We start from the raw sequence: 27,185 nt of genomic DNA, 5'->3' as shown, positions 1-27,185 counted from the left end.
CCACTTTTCATCCTACATCATCAATTTTTCATCCTCTGCTGGAGCCTCTCCCTCAGCACAACATGCTCTTATTCCTATTCCTCCTTTCTTTGCCAGGGGCTGCCCATTTCTTTGTTTCCCTTTGAAACAATGTGCTAAAAAACTGTTGCATAAAAATATGGATTCCAATTTCTCTCCTCCCATTTCTTTTTAAATTTAGTTCAATCAGGCTTTTTTTCTTAACCTTCCAATAAAGCCAGATTACATTGCTGAATCTGATGGTCAGTTCTCAGTCCTCATCTTAGTTGACCTTTGAGAAATATTCAGGTTAATTACTGGATTAACGTGAGCAATTTAGGTCACACTGCTCTTTTGGTCTTCCTCCAATATTAGCAATTGCTCCTACAGATTTTTCTTTGCTGGTCTCCCAGGACTCTAATTGTTGGAATCCACTAGGGCCTCCAGCTTGGACCATTTCTCTATTTGTATTCACTTTCTTGATGACCTCGTTTCAGTCTTTTAAATTTCAGTCTATATGCTATTGTGGTGTCCAGATTTGTATATCCACCTGGCTATGTGACATCTCTATTTAGATGACTAATAGAAACCTCAAACTCAACATGTGCAAGAGTGAGCACTTGAATTTTTCCTAAACCTATTACTCCCGCAGCCTTCCCCATCTCAGTTATTTTATCCTTCCATTGCATAGGCCAAAAACTGGAGCAACTGCTCAGACCAAAGTCCTTGCAGCTGTCTTTAATACCTTTCTATCTTTCCCAACCCGTTTGCTCCATCAGAAAAATCTGAACAATTACATAAAATTAAAGACTTAATCAGATAGCCAGTCACCTAAAAATTGTTTTATGTATGAAATCAATTATTTTTTCATATTCTGCACAGATTTAAAATCCATGTCACACAAAGCAGTACCAAGATGTAATTTTAATTCGTACGGTGGCTTTGTAATCAGGTAGATCTAATTTCAAAGGATGTGACTTTCCAACTTATTAGTTATGTGATATTAGACAAGTTGCATAATTTATCTAAGACTCCTTATAAATAATTGAGGAATAAATAGAAGGTTTATCATTATTATCATTATTATTACTATTCTAGAAGATTTACTAGAAGATTTTATAAAGGGCAACCTCATGTTTGGCATACAATATTCAATAAATGGTAACTATGGGATCATTGTTATTGCTCTTAGTAGAAATAAAACAAGACAGTGATTGGCTTTGTCTTTTAAATAAAATTCTTGGAAAAAGTAAAATTAAGGAGAAAATAATGTATTTGCTACCAAGTTAAGAGTGGCAGTAGAGATCTTGATGAGTAAGAAATAAGGTGGCCTAAACATTGTGTTAGTCTACTCCACAGTTTTGTCTAATATTGTCTTGTTCCTGTAAACCAATAATCTTTCTCATCTTAAACATGGGATTTTGAATGTAATGTCCATTCATATAAATTACTGGGTTTTAAAATTTTGTTCTATGATTCCATGCTACCCATGTAAATGTTATCCTAAAGCCCTTGCATATAATTGGTTATTATCCTGATTCTTCTTTTCTTCTCATCTTATCATTTACATCTGTTTCTTCTGAGATGTTATAAATAAAATGTATGCTAAAGCATACATTGAAGAGCACGAAAACATCTGCTTTCTGTTTTTTAGACCATATATTTCTTTCCATTAATGTTATATTTCCCCCAATACTCTGCGAATATGTGCAGGGGGATTAGCATTCAGTGTGTGCATTTGGGCAAGTGGATGCATGTAGGTATGCAAAGGGGCATGTCCCTATATTTAAAAACAATCCATAAAAGTCTTTTTTTTAAAACAATTTAACCTACTAGACAGTACGAATTCATAGAAATAATACGGTTTGGTAGTTAGAATATCTTGATTTGGTCATGGTTTTGCTTGTTCATTCAGTCACCAAAATCTAGCCTGTTAAGTACCAAGTAGTGCATTCAGCCCAAAGTTTAAGTGTTAGATGTACCACATACTAACTGTAATAATCTGAGAATAAGAATAAGTATTTTCTAATTGTCAAGACTATTCAGCAAGTCTAATGAGGTAATTAATATTAAAATGCAACTCACACTCACAGAGAAGCAAAACAGCCAGAGGAAGATGTCTTTAACATTTCCTAAATAGTTATTGAATTCCAACTCCATGCTATGCATTGTTCTAGTCCTTAGCAGTGTTACACTAGAAGTTCCATAGATTCCATAACTTTTGCACACTAAGGAAACTTCTCTCTCAAACTGTGGCTAGGAATTATGCTTGTAGATTTAAAAAATCCAAATTATGTATGAGAGACTGAGAATTCTTTGTATTTTGATTTAATGATTACTCCATAGTGTATCATAGAACTTATATGGACGCTGAACAGTAAATAAAGTGGATAATTTAAATTTATCCAGAGAAGAAATATTTTGTTGAGTCAGAAATGCCTAAGAATTTTCACAGTTGCTAACAAAAAGTGGTTGAAATTTAACATCAAAAGTGCACTACATAATACATAGATGAGCATGGAGGGCGTGTGCAAGTTTAAGTTCAATATCTAATAATCTGTATGTGGTTCTCATGTCATAGAGTGGGCCCCAAATTGCTCAAGTAATTCTTTTTGTGTTTATAAAAGTCATGGTTTTAAAACTCCTCCAGGTATTACTTTAAAATCTGGAACTATGTAGATATCTGGTATCCAGAGTGATAGGTGAAGAAATAACATTCCGCTCTGGAGCTTTAATGTAATTTCTATAAAACTAGTTGATGACATATATTTCAAAACATGAAATAAACCTAACAGCATATAATAAAATGATTATGTTATAAAATTAGAGTTCTTCTAATCAACTAACATGTCTGTCAAAGGACCAACAGAAACAAAATTCTTTATCCTGAATTTTTTATGATTTAACATTATAATTTAAGCATAAACGTCATTATGGGCTATCACCATGATAATACATGTAAAAATTTGTGAAAAATTTGGTTTAAGCACAGAGAAAAACAGTTAACAAATAAGAAGAAATAAAATATGGAAAGAAAACACCATTTTAAATTTGTGTGTGTGTATGTTTGTGCACGTGTATATACGTAGATAATGTTCACACATATACATACACACATATATATGACACATCTGTGTACATTCATATACATATTTTATGAACTTATCTAAAAATAAATCATCAAAATGTGAATTTAACCAGATTTACTAATTTTGTCTTATTATAAACAGAAGTTTTAAATTTCAATTTTGACATGCCTTTTTGTTCACTTGCCTGTATATCCTATTATCCCAATGGAGTCTAAAAAATGTCTTCATTTGTGTGTGACATCCTCAATGAATGGTGAATTAGCTAAAATAAATTTCTTGATCTTAGAAGAAAGACTCTGAGGTATTTGAAGTTTTTTTTTCTTTTTTCTTGGGATCCTCTAATCCAATATCTAACTGCTAAAATTGACAACACTTGCTGAATGGAGCTTCTCATTTGGGTGCCAAAAAATTCAGAGTTTGTCTCCCAGTTCACCTGCAGAATCATTTCTGCTCTAACTGTAGCTGTTATCTGGCACATCATAGCTCCTCAATAATGATTTGTTGAACAAGTGAGTCAGTGAAAAAATGAGCACTACGATCCTATGCATAGCCAGCTGTGGATTGTCTGGAGGTAAAAGCCCAGGAAGTAGAAGGCCCAGAAGTAGGATGTATGAGTAAACTCAGGAGGACAAGATGGCTGACTAGATGCAGCCAGAAAGCGCTGCTCCCACCAAGAGAGACCAAATTATTAAGTCAGCCACCATAATTTGAGCAGATATTTGGAGAGAAAAAGCTGATAGTGGGTAGAGATGTGACTCTGAAACTGAGGCTGAATAGAAAGGAAGCTGGAAGCCCTACTTAGGGTACCTGATCACTAGGGCCAGTTTCCAGCCACTAATGGCTCATGGGAAAAGGGTGAGTGAGGGAAATGAGATTTGGTTCAGTTTCCCCATGGACCTCTGGGAACCTAGTGACAGGGGACCCTGCATCCCCTATGGACATGTGAGATGTCAGGAGATTTCTCCAGGGAATAGGCAGAGACAGGCCTTGAGATGGCATGGAGCCCAGGAGTTTTTTTGTGCTGGCAGCTCTAGTGAAAAGCAGCCATAAAGGCCCATCACTTGGGCCCGCCTCCCCGCCCCCGAGAGGCATTGGCCCCAGCTGACTTCCGAGCCAGAAGAGAGCTGAACTTTCTTTGCAACAGATGTGACTGGGGCATATCTGTTCTGCAAGCCCTTCCACATGCTGTCCCCTGACCCCCACAGGGCCTGTGCCTAGCTGCCCTGCAGGAATGGGTGCACCCCACAGCCTCCACAGCCTTGCTGAATGTGTTGCTGTATATGAGTACTTTCCAGACAGCACAGGAACACAACAGATACCCTGGCACAGCTAGAACCCAACCCTGAACCACGGATGTCCTGATTCCCCAGGGCTGCAGTGAACAGCTCAGTGCTGTGGCCAGCACTCTGGCAGGGGAGGAATCCCGCTTGCAGGAGAGGAAACCCCAGCTCAGAACACTGAGAGGGGCCAGTTGCTGGGTCCCGGGCCCCAGGTAGGAGTGGGGCGTGCCTACCTCTGAAGAGCTGGTTCATAAACGGTGTGGCATAGCTCCCTAGTCACAACCTTTGCCCAAGAGAGCCTCGTGGCCTGGAACCCCTACCAAAAGAAACTGAGGCACAGCGCTGGTGATTGTAGAGGGCTCCCCACAAGGCCCGAGAGCAGACATGGTGAGGGAGCCATCTTTCTTCCTCAACCACTGCATAGCACACCCGCGAATGCTAGGAAGTAGAAGAGTCGGGGACTAGGTATCAGCCTAGCTACCAGCCATTACTCTTAAGTGCCATCTACAGGATCACAGCCAAAACTACAGCATCAACAATTATCCTGTTAATATATACACCTGTGAAAACAAGCGCACGCATTCACCCACACACAAAAATCCTGTACGAAGGCCTGGTGCTCTGAAAGCATCCAGAAACAAAGCCAAGTGACTATACTCAACTTATACCAAAGTTAAAGAACATCAAAACTCTCTGATGAGAAAGAATCAGTTCTGGAACTCTTGACAATTCAAAAAGACAGTATCCCCTTCTAACAAGTCCACTAGCTCCTCAGCAATGGTTCTTAGCCAGTCTGAAATGACTGAAATGACAAACATAGAATTCAGAATCTGGATGGCAAAAATCTCATCAAGATTCAGGATAAAGTAAACCCATCCAAAAAATCCAGGGAAACTAGTAAAATTATCCAAGATTTGAAATATGAAATAGCCATTTTAAGAAAGAACCAAACTGAACTTCTAAAGCTGGAAAACTCACTGCAAGAATTTCATAGTATAATTTGAAGTATTAACAGCAGAACAGACCAAGCTGAGGAAAGAATCTCAGAGCTTAAAGACCAGTTTTTGAAGCAACTAAGACAAAAAGGAATTGAGAAAAATGAACAAAACCTCTATGAAATGTGGGATTATATAAAGAGAATAAATCTATGACTCATTGGCATCCTGACAAGAAAGAAAGAAAATAAGCAATTTGGAAAATATATTTGCAAATGTAGTCCATGAAAATTCTCCTAATCTCACTACAGAGGTTGACATGAAAATCTAAGAGATACAGATAACCCCAGCTAGATAAGCTGATCATCCCCAAGGCATGTAGATTTTTTTAACAAAAAAATCTTAAAGGCAGCTAGAGATAAAGGTCAAGTCAGGTACAAAAGGAACTTTATCAGACTAGCAAAAGACCTCTTAGCAGAAATCTTACTTTCCAGAAGAGATAGGGAGACTGTTATTAGTGTCCTTAAAAAATCAACCAAGAATTTTAAATCCCACCAAACTAAGCTTCATAAGTGAAGGAGAAATAAAATCCTTCTCAGACAAGCAAATATTGAGAGATTTTTTTTCAACTAGACCAGTTTTACAAGGGATCCCTAAAGGAGTGCTAAACTTAGAATCAAAAGAACAAAACCTGCTACCACAAAAACACATTTAAGTACATAGCCCTCAGGTACTATAAAGCAACTGTAAAATCAAATCTACATAGCAACCAGCTAGCAAAATAATGACAGGATCAAAAATCACACATATCAATATTAACCTTGAATGTAAATGGGGTAAATGTTCCACTTAAAGGACACAGAGTGGCAAACTGGGTAAAAGACAAGATTCAACCTTCTGCTTTCTTCCAGGGACCCATTTCACAGGTAACAACACCCACAGGTTCAAAGTAAAAGAATAAGGAAAGATCTACCATGCAAATGGAAAACAAAAAAGAGAAAGCATCCCTATTTCTATATCAGATGAAACAGACTTTTCACCAATAAAAATTAAGAAGGAAAATGAAGGGCATTACATAATATTAATGAGTACAATTGAACAAGGAGACTTAACCATTCTAAATGTATACACACCCAACATTGGAGCACCCAGATTAATAAAACAAGTTCTTCTTGGCCTACGAGAAGACTTAGACAATCACACAGTAATGATGGGAGACTTCAACACCCCACTGACAGCCTTAGATTGTCAAAGCAGAAAAACAACAGAGAAACTGTGGACTTAAACTCAACATTTGACCAATTGGACCTAATAGACATCTACAGAACACTTCACCCAACAACCACAGAATATACATTATTCTCATCTGCACACAGAACATATTTTAGGATTGATGACATGCTTACTCATAACGGAAATCTCAATAAATTAAAAAAAATAAAATCATACCAAGTACATTCTTGGATCACAGTGCAATAAAAATAGAAATTGATAGCAAAAAAATCTAAAGTAAACAAATATATGAAAATTAAACAATTTGCTCCTGAATAATCCCTGGGTGAACATTAAAATAAAAAAATTATTTGAAATTAATGAAAATAGGTATAAAACTTATCCAAATCTCTAGGATACAACTAAAGCAATGTTAAGAGGGAAGTCTATAGCCCTAAATACCTTCATTAAGCAGTTAGAAAGAGTTCAAATTAACACTCTAACTTTGCACTGAAAGGACCTAGGAAAAATAAAAAGAATAAACCAAGCCCAAAACTAGCAGAAGTAAAGAAATAATTAAAATTAGAGAACAATAAAATTGAGATGCAAAAATGTATTTTAAAAATTGATGAAACCAAGATTGTTTTTTGAAAAAATAAACAAGATTGACATACCACTAGCTATATTAGCAAAGAAAAAAATAGAAGATCCAAATAAGTACAGTCAGAAATGACAAAGATGACATTACAACTGATCCCACAGAAACACAAAGGATTCTTGGAGAGTATTACGAGCAACTCTATGCACACAAATTTTAAAATCTAGAAGAAATAGATAAATGCCTGGAAACACATAATTTCCCAAGATTTAATCAGGCAGAGATTGAAACCCTGAAAAGACCTGTACCAAATTCTGAAATTCAATCAGTAATAAGAAACCTACCAACCAAAAAAGCCCTGGACGAGATGGATTCACAGCTGAATTTTACCAGATCTATAAAGAAGAACTGGTACCAATCCTACTGAAACTATTCCAAAAAATTGAAGTGGAGGGACTCCTCCCTAACTCATTCTATGAAGCCAGAATCAGCCTAATACCAAGATCTGACAGAGACACAACAAAGAAATAAAACTACAGGCCAGTATCCCCTATGATCATAGTTGCAAAAATCCTCAACAGAATACTATAAAACCGAATTCAACAGCACATCAAAAAACTATAACCACAATCAAGTGGGCTTGATTCCTGGGATGCAAGGTTTGTTCATAATATGTAAATCAATAAATGTGATTCATCACATAAGCAGAATTAAAAGCAAAAACAATGTGATCATCTCAATAGACACAGAAAAAACTTTTGATAAAATTCAACATCTTTTCATGATAAAAACCCCCAACAGACTAGGCATCAAAGGAATATACCTCAAAATAAGAAGAGCCATCTGTAACAAACACACAATCAACATCATACTGAATGAGCAAAAACTAGAACCGTCCTCTTGAGAAATGGAACAAGACAAAGATGTCCATTCTCACCACTCCTATTTGACATAATACGAGAAGACCTAGCCGGAGCATTCAAATAAGAGAAAGAAATAAAAGGCATCCAAATGTGAAAAAAAGTCAAAATATCTCTCTTCAATGATGATATGGTTCTATACTTAGAAAACTCTAAAGACTCTGCCAAAAGCCTACTAGAAATGATAAGTGACTTTAACACAGTTTCAGGATACAAAATCAATGTTAAAAAATCAGTAGCAATTCTATACATCAATAATCTTTAGGCTAAAAGTCAATTCAGAACACAATTCCATTTACAGTAGCCACAAAGAAAATGAAATACATAGGAATTCAGCTAACCACAGAGTTCAAAGTTCTGTACAAGAGGAACTGCAAAACACTGCTGAAATAAATCAGAGATGACACAAATAAATGGAAAAAACATTCCATGCTCATGGATTATAGGAACCAATATCATTAAAATGGCCATACACCTGAAGCAATTTACAGATTCAACTACTCCTATCAAACTACCAATGTCATTCTTCACAGAATTAGAGAAAACTATTCTAAAATTCATATGGAACCAAAAACGAGCCCAAATAGCCAAAGCAATCCTAAGCAAAAAGAACAAAGTTGGAGGCATCACACTGCTTGACTTCAAACTATAAGTCTCCAGTAACCAAAACAGCATGGTATTGGTACAAAGACACATAAACCAATGGAACAGAATAGGAAACTCAGAAATAAAGATACCACCTACAACCATCAGATCTTCGACGAGGCTGACAATAGCAAGCCATGAGGAGGTGACTCCCTATTCAATTAATGGCGCTGGGATAACGGGCTAGCCACATGCAGAAGATTGAAACTGGGGCCCTACCTCCCACCTTATATAAAAATTAACTACAGATGGATTAAAGGTTTAAATGTAAGACATCAAACTATAGAAATCCTAAAAGAAAACCCAAGAAATACCATTCTCAACATCGGCATTGGCAAATAATTTTTTGCCGAGTCCCCAAAAGCAATTACAACAAAAGCAAAAATGGACAAATGGTACCTAATTAAACTAAAGAGCTTCTGCACAGTGAAATAAACTATCAAGAAAGTAATCAGACGACCTACAGAATGGGAGGAAATATTTGTGAACTATGTGTCTGACAGAGGTCTAATATACAGAATCTTTAAGGAACTTAACAAGCAAAAAACAAATAACCTCATTAAAAATGGGCAAAGGAAATGAACAGATACTTTTCAAAGGAAGACATACAAGTGGCCAGCAATCATAAAAAATACTGAACATCACTAATCATCAGAGAATTGCAAATGAAAACCACAGTGAAATACGATCTCACACCAGGCAAAATGGCTATTACTACAAAGTCAGGAAACAATAGATGCTGGTGATGCTGTGGATAAAGAGAACGCTTATTCACTATTGGTGGAAATGTAAAGGAGTTCAGCCTCTGTGAAAAGCAGTTTGGAGATATTTCAAATAACTTAAAAGAGAGCTACAATTCAACCCAGCCATCCCATTACTGGGTATATACTCAAAGGAAAATCAGTCATTATATCAAAAAGTTACATGGACTCATATGTTCAGTGTCATTTTATTCACAATGGCAAATACATGGAATCAACCTGGTTGCCCACCAATGGTGGACTGGATAGAGAAAATGTGCTCCATATACACTATGGAATACTATGCAGCCATATAAAAATAATTAATCTTGTCCTTTGCAGAAACATAGATGGAGCTGGAGGCCATAATCTTAAGTGAATTAGCACACAAACAGAAAACCAAATACTGCATTTTCTCACTTATAAGTGGGAGCTAAGCATTGAGTACACAGGGACGTCAACATAGGAGCAATTGACACTGTAGACTACTATAGTGGGAAGGGATGGAGTGTAGCGTGGGTTGAAAAACTACTTATTGGCTACTATGCTCACTACCTGGGTGCAATACACTCATGTAACAAATCTGCACATGTACCCCCTGAATCTGAAATAAAAGTTGAGAAAATAAATCATAAACTCAGGGTTTTGGCTATCTGCAAAGGGTCATTTTTGCTGCATATTGTAGAATTCATGATATAAAGCTAAGGGTACAGATACTGTTAGAAGTGGATAAATATGAAGATAGATTAAATAGAGATAGAGAGATTATAGACAGATGATATAGACAGATAGATAGATAGATAGATAGATAGACAGATAGATAGATAGCTGGATGGATGGATAGATAGATAGACAGGCTAGTGATGTTACATATTTAACTAGCGTTCATATATTATCCATATAAATTTACTAGGATGTATTGTCCATCTGGGCTGCAAATTTCATTCCATATGGCATGAATTTTAACTGAATGTTTGCTTGGAAAATGCTTTATTATCCTGTAGTGCTACCATGCAAAGTGTAATATCTATTTCCTCCCCTCGCCTCCTCTCTCCTCTCCCTTTTCTCTCTCATCTTCATCTTTCCCATTTACCTACTTTCATCTTTCTCTCTCTTTCACCACTATGTTCTTCTCTTCCTTCTTCCCCCCGTTGTTCTTTCAGTATGACCATTTTCCCCTGACCATTTATCAGAAATTAACATAAAATAAGCAGCCTTTTCAGTGTATTTATTTAAATCCCCAAATTCTTACCATTTTAGCAAAATTTTGAGCTTTACCCACAAATGAATGAAAGAAAGGCTATATCAAATTGCTGGTCTTAATACAGAATATATCTCACAACTATTTCTTAAAACAAAATTATTTTCCAGGGTTATAAAAATATGTGAGTTGAATTTCCTGATATAAAAGCATAGGCTCTAAGTATTTTTTGAACATTGATTAACACCAAGCTGATAACATGCATTTCAGATGGCATAGGAGTAATTGTTCCTAAGGGCACAAGGGTGTATTAGATAATTTTTTGGGGTCTTCTCTTAATTCTATTAAGAACAAATGTCTGGCTTCGGGATTTTTAATTTACTCCGTTTTAAGTTAAGTATAGTTTAGTCATACTTTTACTGTTTCATTTTCAATTCCTTTCTGTAAAAATTCAGGTGGTTGGGATAGCTAATATTAAATTTCCTGAAGCTCAACTTCATAATTTACCTCTCTTGAAAAAGACACATCTTAAGAAATTTTTGGTAGTGGTCTGTCTGTAGCGATTAAAATGGGTATGTTATTTACCCTTCACGTAAGGTGGTAGCCATTGCCTGAAAACCAATGATTGATAACATAAGCACATTAAATTTTATTTGAGGTGTGATATTGTAATATATATATATATAATTTTCAATTGAAATAGTTTTATGATAAATTGAAAGCAATCAAACTAAGAATGAAGTTTCTTCACAACCAAAAATAATCTTGGAAAGCTATTTGGCAAACTAAAGAAAGATGTTAAAATATACTAACCAAAAGTGTGAAAATGTGACTCAACATTTCATATCTTTTTTTTTCCCAAACAGTAATGTTCTAATTTTATTTGATTTTATAGGAAAAAGGATGATGACCAGATTAAGTGTCTTTTACTAATTTTACTTGAAAAAACTGTTTGTAAATACAAACACACACCTAGCACAATTACCTCTTATGTCCTGAAATGCTTTCAGCCATATTTTCCCAACCATTCCATGCCATTTCATTTTGTTTCAAACATTGATATTCTTTTTGGAAAGCCTTTAACCTCCTGCTTTTGCCATGGTCACCCTGACATATGCCTGGAGTTCAGTGGTTTCCAGATGAACTCAGTATACGTTACATCAAGTCAATGGTTAGCATTTGTCAAACTACATTGCAGTTGTTTTGCTACTTAACTACCTCTCCTTAGCTGGTATCTCTCCCACAAAATTTAAAGTTCCTGAAGCACTGATATTGTATCTGATAATCCTGTCCCCAAAGCCTGGAAACAATACCAGGCAAATTTAAGGCATTTGGTAATTAGTCTTTGATTAATGCATAGTTGAATAAATAAATAAACGAATAAATGTGGAAGAGAAAGGAAAACAGTAAGGGACAGGTGTAATGGACAGGGCTTTTTTTTTCTTTAGTCAGAATAGTGATTCTGTCCTTGAAAAAGGCATTCTACTTTCTTAAATATCAATGTTCTCATATGTAAAATCAATATATTACCCAGGCCAAATGACAGTGTATGGCTCAAATTAAATGCCATGTGTCCATGTCTGACACATAAGTACTGAATGTTAGTTCTTTTTTCCTTTCTATATTTTCAGGTAATGTAGCCCATGAAGTCACCCTAATTAATAAGCCTAAATTAATGTCCACATTTGTTTATATTCTTTAGAATGGATTTGATATATATAATGCTCTTAAAGTAATTTTTCAAAAGGTGTATCTGTTTTGTTCCTCCAATATAATAAAAGCTCCTCAAATGTAAACATATTTTTGTGTTTACCATGAGTACGAAGGCCATGGTAAACACAAGACTAACTTCTGGTTTACCAACAACAGTCTTTGTATCTATTGTCTGAAATAATAATTGATCGTTCTTCTTTTCCCCTCAAATATGTGCCAGTTATACTATAAATTATCCACTATATGTGATTAATAGCCATAGCTCTCTAGGGGTAACTGTACTATTTTTAAAAAATGTTTTATTTAACAAAACATGTTTAAAATCAATTTTGCTAAATGTAAATATCAAAAACTATAATTTTAAAATGAATGAATAAGACTACATATATATAAATTATATGTTTGAATTGACATATTTTCATTTTTCTAAGTAACTATTCCAGTGAATGGTTTGAGCAAGTCCCCATTTCCAGAACTTTTATGGTGACACCTTTCTCTTTAATTACCAATTCATTTAAAAAATTCAATAAAATCTTAAACACAAACTTATGAGGAAAGAATTAGTTTTTTAATTGAGTAACTGAACATAGTTTGTAAACACTGTATTTACTTATTATTTTATTCTTGTGAAATTTGGAACTTCCTGAAACCCATTATATCAAATAGCACTAGCAATTTGGAGAATATGATTGCTTTTGAGAATGTATTCTTTGTATTTTTCATGTAAATAAAGGTGAAGAAAAGGCTGGGTGTGGTGGCTCATGATCAACAATTTGGGAGGCTGATGCAGTAGGATCTCTTGAGGCCAGGAGTTTGAGACCAGCCTAGGCAAACATAGCAAGACCTTGTCTCTATAAAAAATAAAATAAAATAAATAGTCAGGTGTGGTGGCACACTCCGGTAGTCCCAGCTACTAGGGACACTGTGGATCACTTGAGCCCAGGAGTTCAATGCTGCAATGAGCTGTGCTCACATCACTGCACTCCAGCCTGGGCGACAAGAACAAGACCTTCCCTCTCTCTCTAAAAAAAAAGGTGAAACAGAGAATGGAGACAAATTAGGGTCTTACTACCTTAATTTTATTTAAATGTTACAGAAGACTTTGAGCAAGGCAATATTATCCCCATTTCATAAGTGAGGAGATTGAGGCTTATTGAGGAACAATGAACTCAGCGTGGTCACTGAATTTTTTCCTTCACATTCTGAGCATATGCTGAAGTTTTGAATTTCTAATAAGACTATGGCCAAGCTGATTTTTAATTTTTGATTAGATTGATTAGAAATGATGCTTAAAGCAATTACTTAGCCATATTGTGTAAGCAGCACATTCATTGAGTCAACATTTATCAACCACCTGAAATGTATTTGATTGCAGGGATAGATGTTTGATAATTATTTAAAATTAAGGTATGAAGACTGTCCAAGAAATACAAGGACATGGATATTTGCAAGGGATTCATTTTCTTCTTCTATATGTACCCTTTTCTAAAATTTATTATTCTGAGAACAGTGCTGCAATTAAGGAGTTCTGTCTGCATTTAAATCAATCTTCTCTTTCAGAGTGTATATTTCTCATGAATCTTAACTGTGTTGCATTACCCCAGGGTCTCAAAACTTCAAGGACCAAGATAAGAAACCACTCAAATTATAGATTTAGGTGTTAGGAAAGTGAATGACTTTAATAGCTACATAACAAATCCTTTTTGAAAGCCAGATGTTTTCTGGTTGTTAGCTTTCAACAAAATTGGAGGTTGACTTAATCAAGGTATTTAATGATTATTATAAAATATATTTTTATTCTAGTATATATGCAGAAGAAATTAGAAAATTTGAGTAATATTGCTGATAAAAACCATAACAACAACACAACCTTTTTTCTTTTCCATCTATTTACTTCTGGGAACAGAGTTTCTCAACAATAAATCTACGAAACTGATAATTAGGACTCTGTCTAATTCTAATAGGACGTTTGAATTGAAACATAAGCTAGTTTAAAAAAGATAAAACTCCAGTTGTATCATACAAACATACATTTTTTGTATTATCCAGACATAATATTCTATTTTCTATGTTTATCAGCATTTTAATATATTTATTCTGTTCTGGTACATTGCATGGTAATAATATTTGTGAATGCTACTCATTTCAAGAGATAAGTTTTAACACTTACAACCATATAGTCATTTAAAATTTAAAAATAAAAATATTTTAAGTGTATATTATATATTTTTGCAGCAACAAAATATAATATTACTGACAAAATACTTTAAGGCACACAGTATAGAAAGATAGTACAATATAGTAAAATTATGTGCAGGAGAAAACGAAAAAAGTTGAAGGAATAAAAGGGATGGTATAAAATTTCAATTTTTAAGAGCTCTTTAGTTTTTTAATAGAAGATGGGCATTAAATTGCTAGATGATCTTTATTCCATTTGATGCATTTAAATGAGTATAATCTGTCAATACCTACAAGGTACTGTAATTTAAATCTCTTAAAATATTTAAATTTTGACAAAGAGAGACTTCATAGTTTTTCAAACTGTATGCACCTAAGGGTACAAACCAACCAGGTTTGGAAAGTACAGTACTAGATGAAATGTTGGGCATGGAACTTAGCACAGCTCTGAGCCTACTCCAAGACTGTTCAGTTCCTGCCCATCAGGACTTCTTGGGCCTGGCTGAATGGGGCTTCCCTACAGAAAAAAAAAAAAAGTGTCAGATGTCCCTGACTAAATTTAATACTTATTATTTCCTTTAGGCAGTTAACATGAGGTAAAGGGATGTGTTTTTTAGTGAGACAGACACTTCTCCATCCTCCAGCAACTCCAACTCTCATGGCTTTCAGAATGAGAATGATGGGACCGTACCTTGATATACAATCTTTGGCCTCAACCACGATGGACAAGGAATAATTCTACATCTTGAAAATTTTTAGACCTGGACAACACCTTCCCTATTGCTACCAGGCAGAAGAGAAAATTGAGTTGTTTCCAAATAGACATTCAGAATTACGAGATAACATTATTATCAAAATAATCATAGGGAAAAAATGTTCTGGAAAAATTGTATACTTTGGCAATTTCAGTAATGTTTAGAATAAAGCATTGTACTTAAAATAATTATATATTAGTAGTACTATTTCTCCCTCCTACCTCTTTTAACATTAACCTATACTATTTTCCTCTCCTCCCCCACCAAAGAAATATGAAAAAGAAAGTGTATTCTTATTGGCTGGAAAGCTTCATAATTCTCAGCTAAAATAAAATAGTTTTCTGGCTGATGCAAATGCAGCAAATACATGAGATTATATTAAGAATATGTGATATTTTACCAAAAACATTTGATTTATGAGTTCCTCTACAATAACAAGGTATCTGGTGAATTTTCTGATCTCAATTGTGTTAGACCCAGTTTACAGGCAAACATAAAAGTACATGGAGTTTATATTTGCATCGTAAAAACCTATTTGACAAACATTTTTTTTTTCTTAAAACTTGGCTCTTAAACCTTGAAGTTTCTGTTTGAGAGATTATTTCTACTCATAGCTCTGTGGGGAACATGAGTTACATGGCCTCGCTAACCATAAGAGGAAGATCCTAACACCTATCTAGAATATTTCACATATATAACTTATTTCCACAGCTAGTAAATCTATATAGTCATTTAAAAAATTTGATGATCACTTGAATAAATCCCATGTGGACTAAGATATCAGAAAGGAAAATATTAATTTGAAAAAATTGAATAATATAGCTGCTTAAAAATTACTGGAAAATAAAACATAAATTTTCAAGTTTGCTCAATAATAATTAGAGTTATAGTCAAGGAAATACATAGTTTCAGCAAATCATAAGTGATTTATGCAAGAGAAAACCATTTTTACAAAATAATCATTGAGTGCTCTAAAAACAAAAGGATGGGAGCATGTCAAGGGACACAGGAGACAACCTGAAATAAAGGAGCTACCAATGATTAAAGCTGGGACAATATGAAAAACAAATTCAATTATGTAATATTAAATTTCAAACCAGAGTGTAAAGTAAATATACATGAGTCTATACTGTTGTAAGTAAATAACTGAAAAAGTAAATAATTGAAGGAAAAGAGGCCAGCCATTACAGAAGAAATCTATTTAATATATGTAGGTGCTCTCTCTTCCAGGGGGCCAAGCTTAATTTCCACCATTTCTTACCACCCCTGTTGAGGGTATACTACTTTCCAAATAATAGAATATGGGAAAGGGAAAATAATAACTTTACAGTAGAGAAACCAGGCAAAAACTTTGTTTGTCAAATGACAAACATCATTAATAATGTTATGTGGATGTCATGTACCACTAATATGATGTGATTGAGGACACTTCGCCTCTGTGGTGTGCTTATCCATTCATAGCCCAGTGTAATCAGGATGAAAACAGGCAAAAATGTATGATTTCATGGGATTAGGGGATATTCTATGGTACATTTGGCCAATTCTTCTCCAGACCATCAAGGTCATGAGAAACAAAGAAAAGCTGTCACACACCAAAAGAAACTGGAGAGACATGACAACTAAGTAAATATGGTATCCTGAATTTGAACCTAAAATACAAAGAGCACATTAATGCAATACTAGTAAAATCCAAGTAAAGTATTGAGTTTAGTTAATAATAATACACTAACAACAGTTTCTTAGTTTTGACAAGTGTCCCATAGTTAATGTAAGATAACAGTTAGAAAAACTGAATGAAGGATATACAGGAATTCTCTGTACTTTCTTTGCAGATTTTCTATAAATCAGAAATTATTCCCAAATTAAGATTTTATTAAAATAATTTTCTGGTTTATTTAGCAGTTTGCTAGTTAAATAATGACCTACACACTTAATTTATCAGAATGTAGGAGTCCCATCTAAAGAATTGAGGATCACTTTTCTGCATCCTTTCCATTGATGTTATAAACTCCATGCATAATTGGAGAATCAGAAATACTAATGAATAATAATTTAGGTTGTAAGTGTAAATCATTATCCTTTACAGCCTTCAGGTTTAAAGTAGGTGGTTTTTATTATGTATGACTATGTCATCTTAGATACATTCACAAAGACACCACTTTTGACTTATTCTGTTTCCTATCATACTGAAGTCTCCACATTTGAACCATGTGTAAATGGAACATTTATTTTTACCTCTAAAAGTTGTCAAGACATCTGAATATGATCTTTTATACAAATTGAAGAATTTGTTAAAGATACACAAAAAGAACATATTTTGCAACAAAACCTACATGTTTGCATTCAATATTTTTGGATTTTTGAGTTGAAAATCTTCATGTGTATTAAATATTTGTTATTAATACTTGTGTGCATATATGTATATGAAATAAGATTGTGATTATTTAAAACAAATAAATATGTGGTACTTTTTGAAGCACTGATTGTCAAACATAATGATTTTTTAGCTAAGATGGGGGAAATGAGATAATAATAATTACATTCGTATTCATGATGTTCTATAGCAGTTCAGAAAAGTGGAAAATATTTGGTACATTTTATTTGATAGTACTCCTAGTATATACAGTCTTACTGAATTGTATGCAATTGCCTCTCAATGTCCGGACCAGCTGTAACAGCTGTAATATACTTTGATCTATAAATTATAAAAGAACTCCCTTTAAAAAAAAAAAAAGGCTTTGTAAAAAAAAAATTACATCTTGTTGAAAAGTCTGGGAGTGACTAAAAGATTTAGAAAGATACAGAAATAAGGGTGATAAAACAGCAATTTATTACTAAATAGAGCTTTAAACAGTATATGAAACATGCTTCAGGTTAGTCAGAAGAGGTCCTCTGAATACACTGTGCATGATTCCCTGAAATGAAACTGTATGTTATTGGTTAACCAGGATATTTAGCATAATCACTCTGCTAGACTGTGGTGGAGGGAGGTGATTATCACTGAGAACAGATGGGCAGGTCCACAGCACTGCCAGATTCTGCACAAGCTCCATTTATCGTTGGTTCTTGCTTTTTTGCTTCTGTGTTTTTAATTTTTTTAAAAAAACATTGTATGTTCTAGAGAACTAGCTTCACAAAAGGTCTGTGGCTGATGATCCTTCAGCTAAGATTTCAAATGTAGAAGAACGATTCAAAATGCTATCACTGTGTATCTAAGAAGGATGGGGCAGATTTCATTTTACCCTCTAGTCTCCCTCAATGCATGCACGGATTTATCTGTACGCTAAGCTCTCTGCTCTGCATCTGTAGCTCCTTGTGGATTATATTGTCTCAGTGATCAGAAATGATTTTCTCGGATATGAACACCGTTTCTGGCTCCCCTAAAGTGCATCCTCCTAATGGGACCCGGTTTTACACTTTTCAAGTAAGTGTGCTTTAAATGGCTTCACTACTTAGTAAGTTAATGTATTGTCAAACTTTTAACAAAGTGCTATATAAAGGAAGAAAGACTTAAAAAGGGTGGAAGTATTGAAGAAAATGTATGGAATGAATAATGTGCATGTCAGTTTAATCTACTTTAAACTGTGGGTATAGGATGGCATTAGGAGTCTCTGTGAATTAAAAATAGTGAACACAATTTCCCACAGGAATTTTTAAATCTGCTACAGTGTCATCCTTGAAGGTTTATGAGATGTGTTGTGTCTCCTGATATTGTTATTTATGGTTATAATATGGTAAACATTGTAGAGTTACTTTCCTTGTGCATTGCAGAAAGAGTAAGGTTAAAACACATTTTATGAACTTTGCAAACTAAGTCCTCTTGGCTTAGAAAAATATTTTGCATTTCATATACACAGTTTAACATAATTCCCATTATTTAATTTTCTTATGTGTATAACATAAGGACAATAAATAATACAGGATGTTTAAGAACCAAGGTTTAGTATGCTTTCCAATTTGAAATAGAGTAGAAACTCATTAAGATGGAAGATTTTCTGTGTTATCGAAAAGTCAAAATGATTTATAATATAAATGTGAGTTACAAAGCTGTTACCTACTAAATGTATTTCAATTGCCTGTGAATAAATCAGCCATCAGTCTAGAAAATGGCTAGGTCTAAACTAGATCAGATTCTATCTTCTTTTTATCTTCAAATTGTGCCTTTCATTACTAAGGTTTACTTTGTAATTCAGTCATATCATCGTTACATGAAAAGGGAACATGAAACTCTTTTCCCTGTATATTTTACATTATGGAAACATAAACAGCCTGACATTTAATTATTTTGGCTGTATAATTATACTATACTTGGAGAAAATAAGTATAATGGCCTAGAGAATTAATATAATAAAGGTGGTCAGAATTTTTTAAAGGGATCTCTAAATAAATGCACATCTGAATTATAAGTCTCTTGCCTTTGCAAACTGTAGGCAGTAGATATAATTACTCTTTCTCTCTCCCCTTTCTATACTTCTATTTTTAATTCTGTTGCTTCTTCTGTTTTACACTGATGTCTACTGATAGTGCAAGTCTGTGGTTTTACAAAATATATTCTCTTCCTACTGGTGATCTGCTTATTGTGGCAGTGATTCAAAATGCAAGTGCCCTGGGGCTGTTGTACAGAATTATTACTTTTTTTTCTCCTCTGTACACTGAGATATGAACACCTCTTACAATATCCTGCAGCTTGCTCTTTGGGTAGCATTTGACAGTAGGTATTCTACTTCAGTCTCTTAAAGTTTAAGGGTCAGTTCATTCCATATGCTTGGTCATGACAGAGGCTTTTTACAATTCTTTCAGTAAAGATCTTACTGACACCTTTCTTGGCAGGTGACTTTCTTTGAAAACACACTGCAACAATTTTTAACTATCCCCTTTTTGTTAATAATAACATATTCTTGTAAAAACAATAGGAATTAAGATATAAATTTTACCAAACATAAACTCTGTTCTTCTACATTTTTAATTTCCTAAAATATTTGATCCTGAGGTCTATAACAGACAATATGTGTTTAAGTTTTGATGTTTATCTTTTTATTGCTATTGTTGTTTGTTTTTGCCTTTGGTGGAAGAAAGAGAGAAAGATGGTTTTTAAAGCACAAAGATTAAGGTATATAATGGTCAACTCTTGGCTTTTTTTTCCAAAAGAAAGTATTAAATAATTATCACAATTATACTGAATGATTATTGAATTATATATTGATTATAAAGAATTAAATGATTTTCTTACCTATATACATTAACCCATATTGAGGCAGCATATTTTCTTTGGTTGAAATGCTATAAAAACAAATGAGATGCTGTAAAGTAACAGACCATTTGTCAAAAACTGTATCTTGGGAAAATGATTAAATTTTCAAAAATGGTTGTCATTATGAAATGGCGCAAATGTACTTCTAAAATGATTCTGCATCAAGGAGTTGGGATTTTAATGCTTACTTCCTTAAAATAATTCTAGCACAGGAGTTAACATATGCAAATATATTTAAGAGAGCTTAGCATGAATAATACTGTGTTTTAGCTCCATATTCTCATTAAACATCCAAACTATCCTGTCATTTTTTTCTGACATGGTATGCTATCACATTTTAAGAGTAAGATTTAGAATGTATTTGACCTGAGTAGTTCAAAGGTGAAAAGGCAACAAATAAGAAGTTGAAGGATATTCTTAGTACAAGACTTCGCTCTTCATTGCATCTTTAATTTAGACAAACACATTCATACTTCTATGCAAACACATATGCCTTTTTTAATAGAATATGTAACACTTAATTTAAGCTAATTCCCTTAAGTGTGAATCATCAGTTTTATATTACTGTGAATATACTTGTGCCTGCAGTTTTCTACTCAGAGGTGCCTGGACCCTGGATGATGCCAGCACTCAATTTGCACTGTATGTCTAATGAATGACTTCTCATCAAAAGTCAAGTTCTAGAGTGTAGTTTCTAAAATGCCCTTTAATTGACAAAAGTTAAAATTAGAGCTACTAGAGGAAAATAATATTTGCAGTATTCTTATGCATTAGAAGTGTCAATTTGTAGGACTCAAATATATACAAATGGAAAACCTACTTTAAAACAAACTATATATGTTTGTTTAAAGTATATATATATATATAAATATATATATTTATTATATTTATATGTTTGTTGTTATTTATGAAAGTTTTCACAGAGAACCCATGAATAAAAAATGTAAATGTAGAATAGAGAAACCTTGTGAGCCTCAAAAGACTGTTTCTTAGCCTGGTGGGGTTTATATATCTATAAACACAGTGAATTTTGTTACCTTTATGTCCATAAAAATGATGTCTCAACATGATTCTACATTTATTCTTTCATAGCTTTATCTTTGTAAATAACACCATCTATTTGCTCTACTACCCCTACTGAGTGGTTAATCATGACTTCATGTGTTCCTCCTCCCGGATGTCCTGGCCACCACCATGACTCCCCTCATTTCCTAGAAATTAAATACCTTCACCCACCTGTTTTCAAACCATATCTGCACAGTCCTAAACTTTCATGGGAGTTTGTCAGTAGTTGCTAGCGACAGTAGGGAAAAAATTTTTATTTTATTTTATTTTTATTTCTAGACAGCATCTCGCTCTGTTGCCCAGGCTGGAGTGCAGTGGCCCAATAAAAGCTCACTGCAGCCTCAGCCTCCCAGGCTCAAGCGATCCTCCCGCCTTAGCCCCACAAGTAGCTGGGACTATAGGCACACACCACCACACCCAGTTACTTTTTTAATGTTCTGTATAGATGGAAGTCTCACTATATTTTCCAGGGTCTTGAACTCCTGGGCTCAAGCAATCCTCCAGCACTGGCCTCCCAAAGTGCTCGGATTACAGGAATGAGCCATCCCACCAGGCTAAGAAACATTCTTTTGAGGCTCACAAAGTTTCTCTATTCTACATTTACATTTTTTATTCATGGGTTCTCTGTGAAAACTTTCATAAATAACAACAAACAGTGTGTTACTATCACATACAAAACAAAACGAAGTTTGCAACCCATCCCTTCAAACCAAAGGAATAATTTCTAATAGAAGGCATTTTATCTCCTGGGCCCATAGAAGAATTATTTCTGTTTAAGATATATTTATTTATTTGTTTAGCCATTGAATCCTAGCATTAATAACATTATCTGTCAGAACTATGTATAGAAGTGGCTAACTCTTCATACCTACTGAAAACAAGAGAAATAAACTTTACTATAGGTTTGGAAACATAGTAACCTCCTGCTTCCGTGCTTAAAATACTTCTCTTTTCCAATCATTCTGGCACCAGACACTGGTTTTCTGGAAGACAATTTTTCCATGAACTTGAGAGGGGGAGGGGTAGGGACGGTTTCAGGATGAAACTGTTCCATCTTTGATCATCAGGCGTGAGATTTCTGCAAGGCAGGTGCAACATAGATCCCTCACATGCACAGTTCATGTTAGGGTTCACACTCCTATGAGAATCTAATGCCACCGCTGATCTGACAGGAGGCAGAGCTCAGGCGGTAATGTGAGTAATGGGGAAGCAGCTGTAAATACAGATGAAGCTTTGCTCACTTGCCTACTGCTCACCTCCTGCTCTGCAGCCTAGTTCCTAACGGGCCATGGACAAGTACCACCAGTTGGGATCACTGCTTTAAATGATAGAAATTATCTTCCCAGCTTGGCATAAAAAAGACCTTCCTGATACAGGACAGACCCTCTACTTTCTTTCCTAGAAAGTTGTTTGCATGCTTTTCTGTGTGATTGTCTTTGCCTCTTCACTCAAAGTGCCCACTGGAAAATTTTTCTTAAAGACTTATCTCACACGCTACCTCCTCCATGAAGCCTTCACCCATTCCTGCACACTGTATGAAATGCCTTTTGTAAAAAATCCTCTTTATTTGTTCATACTGCTACCAAAACAAATTTTATGCTTCGTTATAATCCCCAAGACCATTTTATTAAGCTGTGTTCCTCATACATGGAGAACAATAATATGTGTGTAAGGTGGAAAATATATTTCAAAAATAAATGATTTACCTATTAAAATTTAACACAATAAGCAACAAATTATTTTTCTTTTAACTATATAGGCAGTTAGTGAGACATAACTATTTATTAATAAGGAGAGTATCTGAAGACGAATAAATGTAAATTTGCTTGTGTACCACACAAAGTAAGATTATTAAAAATATGTAACAGATATATGAGTGACCAAGGAAAATTTTTAATTTTATTGTTTTTGAATATTTCTATGGTGGCTAGCCAAAGCCTTTTTGAGGATTTTTAATACCTCTTTACCATTTCTATTAATTGGGGTTTTTCTTATTTTACCAAGAGAACTTTAAATTTTTATTGTATATAGTCTCACACTTGGCAGATAGGATTAGCACCTGAAATAGGAGACTAATATGTAAACTGAAAATCTCAATTGCATGAAGAAATTTTATTCAAAAAGATACTTAGCTGGGCATGGTGGCTCATGCCTGTATTCTCAGCACTTTGCGAGGCCTAGGCAAGTGGATCTCCTGAGCTCAGGAGTTCAAGACCAGCTTAGGCAACACAGAGAAACCCTGTCTCTATCAAAGATACAAAAAAATTAGCCAGGCATGGTGGTACACACCTGTGGTCAGAGCTACTTGGGAGATTGAGGTCAGAGGATCACTTGAGCCTGGGATGCAGAGGTTGCAGTGAGCCAAGATCGCACCAGTGAATTCCAACCTGGGTGACAGAGTGATACCCTGTGTATTAGTTCGTTTTCATGCTGCTGATAAAGATATACCCAAGACTGGGAAGAAAAAGAGGTTTAGTAGACTTACAGTTCCCTGTGACTGAGGAGGCCTCACAATCATGGTGGAAGGCAAAGAGGAGCAAGTCGTGTCTTAAGTGGATGGCAGTAGGCAAAGAGAGAGCTTGTGCTCTTCTTTTTAAAACCATCAGATCTCGTGAGACTCATTCACTATCATGAGAATAATAAAGGAAAGACCCACCACCATAATTCAACCACACCCCACTGGGTTCCTTCTACAACCTGTAGGAAGCGTGGGAGTTACAATTAAAAATGAGATTTGGATGGGGACAGAATCAAACCATATTTTTCCACCCCAGACCCATCCCAAATCTCATGTTCTTACATTTTAAAACCAATCATGCCTTCCCAACAGTCCCCCAAAATCTTAACTCATTTCAGCGTTAACTCAAAAGTCCACTGTCCAAAGTCTCATCTGAGACAAGGGAAGTTTCTTCCACCTAGGAGCCTGTAAAATCAAAAGCAAGTTGCATACTTCCTAAATACCGTGGGGGCACAGGCATTGGGTTAATAAAGCCATTCCAAATGGGAGAAATTGGCCAAAACAAAGGGACTACAGGCCCCATGCAAGTCTGAAATCCAGCAGGGCAGTCAAATCTTAAAGCTCCAAAATGATCTCCTTTGACTTCATGTCTCACATCCATTCATGCTGATGCAAGAGGTGGGTTCCCATGGTCATGGGCAATTCCGCCCCTATGGCTTTACAGGTACAGCCTCCTTCCTGGCTGCCCTCATGGGCCAGTGTTGAGTGCCTGTGGCTTTTCCAGGTGTACAGTGCAAGGTGTCAGTGGATCTACCATTCTGGGGTCTGGAGGAAAGCAATGGTGGTTCCCTAGTAGAGACTAACCCCACATTTTTTTCTGCACTGCCATAGCAGAGGTTCTCCATGAGGATCCCACCCCTGCAGAAAACTTCTGCCTGGGCATCCAGGCATTTCCATACATCCTGTGAAATCTAGGCAGAAGGTCCCAAACCTCAATTCTTGACTTCTGTGCACCCGCAGGCTCAACAGCATGTGGAAGCTGCCAAGGCTTTGGGCTTCCACCCTCTGAAGCAACAACCTGAGCTGAACTTTGGCCCCTTTTAATCACAGCTGGTACAGCTGGGACATAGGGCACCAAGTCCCTAGACTGCACGTGGCAGAAGGATCGTGGGCCCGGCCCATGAAAACACTTTTTCCTCCTCTACCTCTGGGCCTGTGATGAGAGGGGCTGCCACAAAGGTCTCTAACATGTCCTGGAGACATTTTCCCTATTGTCTCAGGGATTAACATTCAGCTCCTTGTTACTTATGCAAATTCCTGCAGCCGGCTTGAATTTCTCCTCAGAAAATGGGATTTTCTTTTCTATAGCATTGTCAGGCTGCACATTTTCAAAACTTTTGTGCTCTGTTTCCCTTTTAAAACTAAGTGCCTTTAACAACACCCAAGTCACCTCTTGAATGCTTTGCTGCTTAGAAATTTCTTCCACCAAATACCCTGAATCATCTCTCTCAGGTTCAAAGTTCCACAAATCTTTAGGTCAAGGGCAAAATGCCACCAGTCTCTTTGCTAAAACATAACAAGGGTCACCTTTGTTCCAGTTCCCAAAAAGATCCTCATCTCCATCTGAGACCACCTCAGCCTGGATTTTATTGTCCATATGATTATCAGCATTTTGGTCAAAGTCATTCAATAAGTCTCTAGGAAGTTCCAAATTGTCCCACATTTTCCTGTCTTCTTCTGAGCCCTCCAAACTGTTCCAACCTCTGCCAGTTATCCAGTTCCAAAATTGCTTCCACATTTTCAATTATCTTTTCAGCAATACCCGACTCCTGGTACCAATTTACTGTATTAGTCCGTTTTCACACTGCTGATACAGACATACCCAAGACTGGGAAGAAAAAGAGGTTTAATGGACTTACAGCTCCACATGGCTGAGGAGGCCTTACAATCATGGCGGGAGGCAAGGAAGAGCAAATCACATCTTAAATAGATGGTGGCAGGCAAAGAGAGAGAGCTTGTGCAGGGAAACTCCCATTTTTAAAACCATCAGATCTTGTGAGACTCATTCACTATCATGAAAACAGCACAGGAAAGATCCACCCCCATAATTCAATCACCTCCCACCAGGTTCCTCCCACAACACATGGAAATTGTGAGAGTTAAAATTCAAGGTGAGATTTGGGTGGAGACACAGACAAACCCTATCACCCTGTTTCAAAAATAAATAAATAGATAAATAAAATTGGAAAGAAAATAGAAAAAGAAAAAAAGATACTAATGGTAATTAGTATATGGATAGCACCATATCTCTGTAATCAAATGAGATTGAGGTAATTCTGGCTTTTCATCAAAGAACAAGATTTTCTACATTCTATCATTTTGTTGCTACCTAAGAGTCTGCCATTATTTTTCTATTATTTGGAGGACCATATAACTTCTTATGGTTGATAAATTTTAAATCCATCTGGAAATACCTCTCAGAATGCTTGGCATGTGTTATGTGTTCAAATAAAATTAATGAAGACAAAGTAACAATTTACAGATGATACAAAATACCTCTTAGCTGCAAGATTACCTAGTAATATAGGCAGAGTTTCCCAGCCAAGAGAGAGAATCAGTATTTTGCTCTGTCACCCAGTTGTATGCATTCATGCTTATGAATGGCAGAGATAATACAAGAGATGTTTAAAATAACTGGAACATAACCTAGAGACAGGAAATGGCTAAAAATAAAGTATGCAACCTCCAAAATATAAAGATAGCTTTAACTGTCATCCCTAAGACCTTGGATTTGGATTCAAGAATTTTCAGTGAGGAGTAAAAAAAAAGCTTGGATTTGCTGTTAGAATACTGGATGTTTCCTTGGTTGGTATTTGGACTAGAACAGAGGGAACAATTCAGTAGCTTTTAAAAAAAATGCAGACGAGTTGTCGTGATTTCCCACTTTAGAGATGAAAAAATGAAGGTCCATAAAGGTACCCAAATCAGCATTTAATAATGCAAAGAGGGAGTAATATAGTTTCTGTCTGAATCCAGAGCTATAAAACACAAAAATCCATGCTCTTTCCATTATATTCTGCTGCCTAAACTGTTAATTATTACATGCAGCAACAAAAGTATTCTAAACTATGTCATTTCCAATACTGTT

General features: G+C 35.3%; 1 protein-coding gene across 19 annotated transcripts in view; it reads left to right on the top strand.

Annotated features, from left to right (window-relative positions):
- Positions 1–27,185, top strand: part of PPFIA2 (PTPRF interacting protein alpha 2) — a 493,309-nt gene that overhangs the window by 142,052 nt on the left and 324,072 nt on the right. Inside the window, exon 1 of one of the 19 annotated variants that reach the window (XM_063711641.1) lies at positions 17,178–18,687. The exons of 15 other annotated variants lie outside the window; for them this stretch is intronic. In XM_063711641.1, the coding sequence (XP_063567711.1) occupies positions 18,607–18,687 (81 nt within the window). In that variant the 5' untranslated portion in view covers positions 17,178–18,606. 19 annotated transcript variants of the gene reach the window in all.

Source organism: Pongo abelii, chromosome 10, assembly GCF_028885655.2.
Source record: "Pongo abelii isolate AG06213 chromosome 10, NHGRI_mPonAbe1-v2.0_pri, whole genome shotgun sequence".
NCBI lineage: Eukaryota > Metazoa > Chordata > Mammalia > Primates > Hominidae > Pongo > Pongo abelii.
Note: the sequence above shows the minus strand (reverse complement) of the source record. Positions and strands in the feature narration are given on the sequence as shown.